The 9,678-nt window shown below is 51.9% G+C and overlaps 2 protein-coding genes across 2 annotated transcripts; both read left to right on the top strand.

The window, feature by feature from the left end:
- The first annotated feature begins 715 nt into the window (after window positions 1–715).
- Window positions 716–2,495, top strand: LOC140677525 (uncharacterized). Its single transcript, XM_072912200.1, has 6 exons — window positions 716–781; window positions 882–1,003; window positions 1,094–1,645; window positions 1,897–1,985; window positions 2,102–2,203; window positions 2,283–2,495. Exons 1-6 carry the CDS (start codon window positions 750–752, stop codon window positions 2,493–2,495), a joined length of 1,110 nt encoding a protein of 369 aa, XP_072768301.1. The 5' UTR covers window positions 716–749.
- Window positions 2,496–6,915: 4,420 nt separating this feature from the next.
- LOC140677524 (uncharacterized) lies at window positions 6,916–8,681 on the top strand (the record flags this gene model as incomplete). Its single annotated transcript, XM_072912199.1, has 6 exons — window positions 6,916–6,981; window positions 7,082–7,203; window positions 7,294–7,845; window positions 8,097–8,185; window positions 8,302–8,403; window positions 8,483–8,681. Coding segments are annotated over exons 1-6 (1,096 nt in total), but the record flags the coding sequence as incomplete, so codon positions are not given.
- Between the last annotated feature and the right edge of the window lie 997 nt (window positions 8,682–9,678).

The following is a 9,678-nucleotide window of genomic DNA, read 5'->3' as shown; positions in this document are numbered from 1 at the left end:
GATTATGGGGATTCCCAGTTTAAATAAGTAAGCCAGTGCACGAGCATTAGCTCGGCTGTGTCCCGAGTCCAATGGATCAGGTCAGGTTGGGTATCAAATGCCTGGCTGTTGAGGGCCGGGATGTGATCATAATGGTTCCTGATGTAACTATTCAGACTCCCGAGGTTGGTTTTCTGCTCCGCGGGCAGAGAGGCTGAATAATTAATCAGGGGGATTAGCACCCGGGCACGTGGGAAGGTGTTCCTGGCTGCCCTGAGTGCCCCTTGGAGCTGCTTAATAGTAGTCTCCTTAACCTTCTGTTCACGGTTGTTGATCCCAAAGGCTAGTACCAACACATCCACCTGGTCCAGCACCATGTCTCTCGCGGCTGTGGCCCTAGCTAGGATGGCCTCCGCGTGGCGGAAGGTGGCCCCCGGGTAACTGTCTATTTGTAGGTCGTTCACCTCGAAGGTTGGTATGCGACTCAGATTGGAGTCGCCGATCATCAAGAGCCTCTCGCTGACCGACAACTTCCAATCTGACAATTTTCTATTTGAATTGTCGTGTCTAGTGGGCTTACGGGGAGGGCCATAAGGGCATTCCTCCTCTGAATCGGTACCCTCTGAATCCGACAGGTGTTGTGGAGTGCCTGGGACAAAAGAAGTGCCTGGGACAGAAGGCCACTTACCCGTCGCCTCCCCCGGCGACCCAGGGAGATGAGGGACCCGATCGGGAGGCGAGCAGAGAGGGGAAGGGGGAGGAGGAATAACATGGAGCCCCCCACGGTCCTGTCCCCGCTGAGGTGAGTCCGGGTATTCCACGAGCGGGGCCCCGGGAGATGTGGGCTCCCGTGGCGAATGTTCACTCTGTGATGTGGTCCCCTCTTCCGTCTCATGGCTGAGTTGGGACCCGTCGGAGGACGTGGAAGAGTTGTGTGGGGACATCATCGGCGAATGCTCCAAGCGATCCTGCTCCTCGTCCCGAAGATCCAGGAGCGGAGCCACGGAGACTGCGGACCCCTGTGGTGAGTCACTGTCGTCCTCGGTCTGGGTGGGGGTATCCTTCTGTGTTATGTCCGCTCTGTGTACCACGACGGTGGGATCCTGTCTTGCAGGTGATCCGGGCGGAAGTGCCCTGCGGCGTGTGGGAGGAGACTGGGTCGGAGGAGTCTCCCGTGTGGTGTCGTCCACAGGGCGGCGTTTCTCCCTCTGCTCCCTAGGTGGTTCCCTGGCTGCAGGAGCCGGCGGACGGCGGGGGAGGAAGATCGGGGCCATCCGCAATGGAGGGACCGCTGCTCGATCCACCTCCGGAGACCAGTCTGAGCGGGGGGCGTCGGTGCTGGTGGCCACCGATGCACGGGTGACGGTCTGCACTGGAGGGCTCCCTGCCCGTACCACGCCAGGAGTCCTATCTGCGCCGACAGGATCTGTGGCGGTGGCCACCGATACCAGGGCGGCGGGCCGGGGTGGCGAGGAGCGGACCGGGTGTGGCACCTCAGTGTTGACAGGGAGGTCGTCAAAAGCCCTGACAATCCGAGTCTCGGCCTGCCGGAGAGTGTCTCCCATCAGTCTGCGTCCCAGATGCTTCCTGGTCCATGTGGAGGCCAGCTGGAAAGCGGGTCTCCAGTCCTCACCAATAAATTTGGTTAATTTGTCCATTTCCTGGTGTAAACTTTTTTCATAGTGTTCTCTTAAAATGACGACCGTTGTGTGTGCCCAATTTTGGGCATTTTCTTTGATGAATGCTTCCGTCTCAGGGCTGGTCACCGCCGGTCTAATCATGGTGGAAAGCGTCTGTTCCATTTTTAATATTGCCTGTGGAAAAGTGTCTTTTGTGACATTATTCCAATGGTGTGTGATTTTAATGATATTATAACAACACTTGGCTTTTAAATTCCCCTCTATGTCTGTTGTGAAGTTATTGGGGGGTACATTCCTCCTAAAAGCGTCCTGACGCTGATTGCGTGTCTGCTTGGGACGGGCATGATTGCGGGGACGCCTTTGTGGGTAATGTTCAGGCATTAAATGTTCAGGCACAAAATGTGTTTGAGGACGGGGAGCCCTGCGGGGACGCCTTTGTGGGTATTCAGGCATAAAATGTTCAGGCCTAAATTGTGTTTGAGGACGTGGAGGAGTGCGGGGACGCCTTTGTGGATAATGTTCAGGCCTATAATGTGTTTGAGGACGGGGAGGATTGCGGGGACGCCTTTGGGGATACTGTTCAGGCATAAAATGTGTCTGAGGATAATATCTCTGATGCACAATGTCCCTGCTGTGTTGAGTGGAGCGTGCATTGCTCCATAGGTTCCGCTGGGGGGCGCTGTGGTGCTCCTCCTGGTGTGCGCCCTCCCAATGGCGGCGTGTCCGCGAGTAGGGGCGAGGCTGTCGTTCAAAGTGGGAACGCTGGTCTCCCCGCGCCACCTCAGCATATGTTCTCTGGGGCTGCTGGTGGAACCGTTGAGGATAATGATCATCGCGGTCGTCGTAATGGTCATCATCCCTGGTGAGCCTCTCTAGTTGCGCAGCTCGACGCTGCCGTCTGCGCTTCCGCCCGGACCTCACCGGAAGCCAACCCTCGTCCTCGTCGTAATAGTCCGACATCTTGTACAAATGTTTTATTCGTTGGTGTGGATGGTTGTGCAAGGGTTTTAGCGAAACTGAGGTAAGTTCGCTTTTGTAAAAATGTTTTTATTGGTCCGTTCTTTTAGTAAAAAAAGAATAAAAAGGACGAACCGGATGCTCGTGGGCGGGACTTCCGCCGAGTTCGAAGGGAGCACTTCCGGTCTGGGCTTTAAATTGTATTAGGTAAGAATATTGTCTTTTTGTGGCAAAAATATGCAATATCTTACACTAATAAGCCAACGAGATGGACTAGAAATATAAATGTAAATTGTATTTGAAAAAATAGACGGTTTATTTACCGAACAAACAGTGAGTTGTCAGAACGGCGCCTCACGTGGTGCTCAGTCCAGCTGGGCACAGCAGGTAAACAAATAGTCCAAAAATAGAACGATGTGTTGAAGAAAATAATAAAGTTGAGAAAAGGTATATTTACATAAAACGAGTCAAATTGCTGCAACGTTTCGGTTGAAAACCTTCATCAGGCATGACTCGTGAGGAAGGGTAGCTAAGCACAAGTAGTCTCTTGTGTGCCACCAATCTATTGGTCCAACAAAGATAATTTGCGGGAAACAAGTGCCAATAACAACAAACATTAAAATTAGGGGGGTGGGGTCCCCGTCATGCACAACATTGGCCTTCAAAATAGAACTTTTTTTGCCAAAATAAAAGGTGCAAAACGATAACAAACACAGTGACCCTCTGAATTCCCAGGCTGCTAAGGCACAAAAATATGATTTATGTAGATATAAGCGCTAATGAAATTAGATGAGTGAATTATGCAAATAATGCTGAAAACACCCTGAATTGTGATCTAGGGCTTCAGAAACGAACAAGGAGGGAGCAGAGGATGTCCCTGTTGTCTCCCATATATAGGTTTGGATGTGTGTATGTGTGTCTTACACCATCCCCAGGTAAATATTGTGGATATGTTGTGTTGAAATTATTTTCAGATGAGTATTGTTGATGTGTTGTGTTGGGATTGTTTTCAGGTAAGTATTGTTGACGTGTTGTGTTGAAATTGTTTTCAGGTAAGTATTGTTGATGTGTTATGTTGATATTCTTTTCAGGTAAATATTGTTGACGTTTGTATTGAACTTGTTCCTGTGTCCACAGGTGTCAGGTTCAGGAGGCACCGAAGGGGAGAGCGAGAGCCGGCTAGGATTGGAGGCACTGGCTGGTTAGGTTTGGGGTTAGGGTTAGGGTTAGGGTTAGGGTTAGGGTTAGGATTGGGGTTAGGGTTAGGGTTAGGATTGGGGTTAGGGTTAGGGTTAGGATTGGGGTTAGGGTTAGGGTTAGGATTGGGGTTAGGGTTAGGGTTAGGGTTAGGGAAGAGGGGGGGTTGGGGGGATATAAGGAAAATAAAGAGGGGAAGTACAGAGGGAATGTGCGCTGTCCTTCGACAATCCAACCGGCTAACACTCACATCTCGTTTAGGCCCCCCGGATATCTGGTGCCCAACTTTACGATCCAGAGGAGCTCCGCCCTGTGACGTTGGGCGAGGCTCCATCTGGGGTTCATCTCGAGGACAGTCACCCGGACGGAAGACCAACCGTGTCGGACAAAGTGCTGGACCAGGTGAGTGTCGGTATTTTTGTGTCTAACGATGTTGTACTTGTGTTGGGCGAATCTCCTAGCTATGGTTTTGCCCGTCTCGCCCACGTACATCTCGCCACATCGTTGACACCGAATCACATATACACAATTCTGGGTGTGTCGGCCGCCACGGCACAACGGCTGGAAAACCTTGCGGTTGTGGGGGTTCACCAACCATTGCGCGCGGCGGACAAGGGTGTCCCTCCGAGTGGAGGGCGGGTCTCTCAATGAGCTGACCCTGGCCCTGACCAACAGATCACTCAAGTTAGAATTCTTCCGGTAGGCCGGCACCACATAATGCTCCGGCAGCCTCCCACTACTCTCCAAAAAGGTCCGGAAGTTGTTTTTGACCTTTCTAACGACCCGTACGGCCGCGGGAGAGTAGGTGGTGATCAAGGGGATCACGTCTGTCCCAGGGGGAGGTCCCTTCGGGTCCAGGAAGACCCTCAACTGCCGTCTGAGGAAGGACCTGGAGTAGCCCCTCCTCTTCAGGGCAGAGAAGAGGGCCTTCGAGGCCACCAGGAAGTCCTCCCGCCTGGTGCAGATACGATGAAACCTAAGTAATTGGGATTTCACCAGCCCCGCAAAGGTGTGCTTGGGGTGGAAGCTGCTTTTGTAAAGGAGCGCATGGGTGTCGGTCCCCTTGAAGAACACCTTAATGTCCAAATGTTGCGTTTTATCAAAATTCGGACCCTTGAATGTCGTGGTATCCAAAAAGTCGACGGATGTGATGCTCGTGGTCGACTTGATGGTAATGTTTTTATTGTGAGTGTTCAGCGCGTTCAAAAATATGCCGAACTCCTCACCGGAATGAGTCCAGACGCCCCATATGTCATCAAGGTACCGGAAGTAGTGGAGAGGACGTTTTGGGCAAGAGGCCAAGGCCGAGGTCTCCCACTCTGCCATAAAAATGTTGGCATAAGCCGGCGCGAATTTCTTGCCCATAGCAGTGCCCTTAATCTGGAGGTAGAAACGACCATCGAACTCAAAATCGTTTCTCCTCAAATTAATTTCAAGGAGCTGCAAGAGCTCCTTTTCAGGCCTGCTGACGTCACGGTACCTGTGGAAGACATTTTTGACAGCCTGGACACCCTCACTGATGTCAATGTTTGTATACAGGCTGTCAATGTCAATGGTAAATAAGATGGCATCTGGGGGAATGTGCACATTCTTGATTTTATCAATGAAATCATAAGTATCCCTGAGGTAGCTGTCGTGTCGAACGGAGAGGGGCGTTAAAAAATGGTCGATGTACTCTGCCGTTCTGTACGTCTCGCTGCCGCAGTCAGACACAATGGGTCGGCCCGGAGGGATCTCGTGGGGCTTACTCCACTTGTCTGGCTCCTTGTGAATTTTGGGGAGCATATAAAACCTGCGGGAGCGAGGGTCCGGTTCCCCCAGGAGATACCTTTTTTGTTTCAAATTGATAAATTTTTTAAGTAGAAGATTGTCGAGAATCTTTTCTACCATGGGGATGGTTTGGGGATAAATTGGTTCCGGCAGGGGTTTATAATAGGTCATATCACCCAACTGTCGAGAACCCTCCCATATATATTGCGATCTGTCAAAAATGACAACAGCGCTCCCCTTGTCAGCTGGTTTGATCACAATGTGTTTGTTTCTTTTCAGACTATAAAGGGCCTCCACTTCTTCGCGTGTCAAATTGGGGGTGACCGCAGGTGCGCAGCCCGAGCCGGACAATGTGAGCCCATCGGCCTGGACCATCGCCTGGAACTCCGGAGGCAAAAGTCCAGGTGAGGGCTCCCAGCCGGAGCGGGCTGTGAATGGTGTGGGTCTGAGAGTCTCTTGTTTCTCATAATACAGGGCCAGTTTGACACGTCTATGGTAGCGCTGGAGGTCAAATTGAAGTTGATGATGCCAGTCACTACTGAGATTGGTAGAAGGAATAAAGTTGAGGCCCTTGTTGAGGAGGGAGATTTGTGAAGGGGTCGGCGTGAAATTATGGGCCAAATTTATCACGTTCTTATTGCCCCCCCGAGTGTTCGGGATTATGGGGATTCCCAGTTTAAATAAGTAAGCCAGTGCACGAGCATTAGCTCGGCTGTGTCCCGAGTCCAATGGATCAGGTCAGGTTGGGTATCAAATGCCTGGCTGTTGAGGGCCGGGATGTGATCATAATGGTTCCTGATGTAACTATTCAGACTCCCGAGGTTGGTTTTCTGCTCCGCGGGCAGAGAGGCTGAATAATTAATCAGGGGGATTAGCACCCGGGCACGTGGGAAGGTGTTCCTGGCTGCCCTGAGTGCCCCTTGGAGCTGCTTAATAGTAGTCTCCTTAACCTTCTGTTCACGGTTGTTGATCCCAAAGGCTAGTACCAACACATCCACCTGGTCCAGCACCATGTCTCTCGCGGCTGTGGCCCTAGCTAGGATGGCCTCCGCGTGGCGGAAGGTGGCCCCCGGGTAACTGTCTATTTGTAGGTCGTTCACCTCGAAGGTTGGTATGCGACTCAGATTGGAGTCGCCGATCATCAAGAGCCTCTCGCTGACCGACAACTTCCAATCTGACAATTTTCTATTTGAATTGTCGTGTCTAGTGGGCTTACGGGGAGGGCCATAAGGGCATTCCTCCTCTGAATCGGTACCCTCTGAATCCGACAGGTGTTGTGGAGTGCCTGGGACAAAAGAAGTGCCTGGGACAGAAGGCCACTTACCCGTCGCCTCCCCCGGCGACCCAGGGAGATGAGGGACCCGATCGGGAGGCGAGCAGAGAGGGGAAGGGGGAGGAGGAATAACATGGAGCCCCCCACGGTCCTGTCCCCGCTGAGGTGAGTCCGGGTATTCCACGAGCGGGGCCCCGGGAGATGTGGGCTCCCGTGGCGAATGTTCACTCTGTGATGTGGTCCCCTCTTCCGTCTCATGGCTGAGTTGGGACCCGTCGGAGGACGTGGAAGAGTTGTGTGGGGACATCATCGGCGAATGCTCCAAGCGATCCTGCTCCTCGTCCCGAAGATCCAGGAGCGGAGCCACGGAGACTGCGGACCCCTGTGGTGAGTCACTGTCGTCCTCGGTCTGGGTGGGGGTATCCTTCTGTGTTATGTCCGCTCTGTGTACCACGACGGTGGGATCCTGTCTTGCAGGTGATCCGGGCGGAAGTGCCCTGCGGCGTGTGGGAGGAGACTGGGTCGGAGGAGTCTCCCGTGTGGTGTCGTCCACAGGGCGGCGTTTCTCCCTCTGCTCCCTAGGTGGTTCCCTGGCTGCAGGAGCCGGCGGACGGCGGGGGAGGAAGATCGGGGCCATCCGCAATGGAGGGACCGCTGCTCGATCCACCTCCGGAGACCAGTCTGAGCGGGGGGCGTCGGTGCTGGTGGCCACCGATGCACGGGTGACGGTCTGCACTGGAGGGCTCCCTGCCCGTACCACGCCAGGAGTCCTATCTGCGCCGACAGGATCTGTGGCGGTGGCCACCGATACCAGGGCGGCGGGCCGGGGTGGCGAGGAGCGGACCGGGTGTGGCACCTCAGTGTTGACAGGGAGGTCGTCAAAAGCCCTGACAATCCGAGTCTCGGCCTGCCGGAGAGTGTCTCCCATCAGTCTGCGTCCCAGATGCTTCCTGGTCCATGTGGAGGCCAGCTGGAAAGCGGGTCTCCAGTCCTCACCAATAAATTTGGTTAATTTGTCCATTTCCTGGTGTAAAGTTTTTTCATAGTGTTCTCTTAAAATGACGACCGTTGTGTGTGCCCAATTTTGGGCATTTTCTTTGATGAATGCTTCCGTCTCAGGGCTGGTCACCGCCGGTCTAATCATGGTGGAAAGCGTCTGTTCCATTTTTAATATTGCCTGTGGAAAAGTGTCTTTTGTGACATTATTCCAATGGTGTGTGATTTTAATGATATTATAACAACACTTGGCTTTTAAATTCCCCTCTATGTCTGTTGTGAAGTTATTGGGGGGTACATTCCTCCTAAAAGCGTCCTGACGCTGATTGCGTGTCTGCTTGGGACGGGCATGATTGCGGGGACGCCTTTGTGGGTAATGTTCAGGCATTAAATGTTCAGGCACAAAATGTGTTTGAGGACGGGGAGCCCTGCGGGGACGCCTTTGTGGGTATTCAGGCATAAAATGTTCAGGCCTAAATTGTGTTTGAGGACGTGGAGGAGTGCGGGGACGCCTTTGTGGATAATGTTCAGGCCTATAATGTGTTTGAGGACGGGGAGGATTGCGGGGACGCCTTTGGGGATACTGTTCAGGCATAAAATGTGTCTGAGGATAATATCTCTGATGCACAATGTCCCTGCTGTGTTGAGTGGAGCGTGCATTGCTCCATAGGTTCCGCTGGGGGGCGCTGTGGTGCTCCTCCTGGTGTGCGCCCTCCCAATGGCGGCGTGTCCGCGAGTAGGGGCGAGGCTGTCGTTCAAAGTGGGAACGCTGGTCTCCCCGCGCCACCTCAGCATATGTTCTCTGGGGCTGCTGGTGGAACCGTTGAGGATAATGATCATCGCGGTCGTCGTAATGGTCATCATCCCTGGTGAGCCTCTCTAGTTGCGCAGCTCGACGCTGCCGTCTGCGCTTCCGCCCGGACCTCACCGGAAGCCAACCCTCGTCCTCGTCGTAATAGTCCGACATCTTGTACAAATGTTTTATTCGTTGGTGTGGATGGTTGTGCAAGGGTTTTAGCGAAACTGAGGTAAGTTCGCTTTTGTAAAAATGTTTTTATTGGTCCGTTCTTTTAGTAAAAAAAGAATAAAAAGGACGAACCGGATGCTCGTGGGCGGGACTTCCGCCGAGTTCGAAGGGAGCACTTCCGGTCTGGGCTTTAAATTGTATTAGGTAAGAATATTGTCTTTTTGTGGCAAAAATATGCAATATCTTACACTAATAAGCCAACGAGATGGACTAGAAATATAAATGTAAATTGTATTTGAAAAAATAGACGGTTTATTTACCGAACAAACAGTGAGTTGTCAGAACGGCGCCTCACGTGGTGCTCAGTCCAGCTGGGCACAGCAGGTAAACAAATAGTCCAAAAATAGAACGATGTGTTGAAGAAAATAATAAAGTTGAGAAAAGGTATATTTACATAAAACGAGTCAAATTGCTGCAACGTTTCGGTTGAAAACCTTCATCAGGCATGACTCGTGAGGAAGGGTAGCTAAGCACAAGTAGTCTCTTGTGTGCCACCAATCTATTGGTCCAACAAAGATAATTTGCGGGAAACAAGTGCCAATAACAACAAACATTAAAATTAGGGGGGTGGGGTCCCCGTCATGCACAACATTGGCCTTCAAAATAGAACTTTTTTTGCCAAAATAAAAGGTGCAAAACGATAACAAACACAGTGACCCTCTGAATTCCCAGGCTGCTAAGGCACAAAAATATGATTTATGTAGATATAAGCGCTAATGAAATTAGATGAGTGAATTATGCAAATAATGCTGAAAACACCCTGAATTGTGATCTAGGGCTTCAGAAACGAACAAGGAGGGAGCAGAGGATGTCCCTGTTGTCTCCCATATATAGGTTTG

This window comes from Nerophis lumbriciformis, linkage group LG34 (genome assembly GCF_033978685.3).
Source record: "Nerophis lumbriciformis linkage group LG34, RoL_Nlum_v2.1, whole genome shotgun sequence".
Lineage (NCBI taxonomy): Eukaryota > Metazoa > Chordata > Actinopteri > Syngnathiformes > Syngnathidae > Nerophis > Nerophis lumbriciformis.
Note: the sequence above shows the minus strand (reverse complement) of the source record. Positions and strands in the feature narration are given on the sequence as shown.

What these genes read in the sequence shown, in the direction of transcription:
- LOC140677525 (XM_072912200.1), top strand. Translation starts at nt 750, where the DNA reads ATGGAGCCCCCCACGGTCCTGTCCCCGCTGAG. An exon ending in TAATTTGTCCATTTCCTGGT is followed by an intron (nt 1,646 to 1,896) that starts GTAAACTTTTTT and finishes TCTGTTGTGAAG; the next exon opens with TTATTGGGGGGTACATTCCT. An exon ending in CCTTTGGGGATACTGTTCAG is followed by an intron (nt 2,204 to 2,282) that starts GCATAAAATGTG and finishes ATTGCTCCATAG; the next exon opens with GTTCCGCTGGGGGGCGCTGT.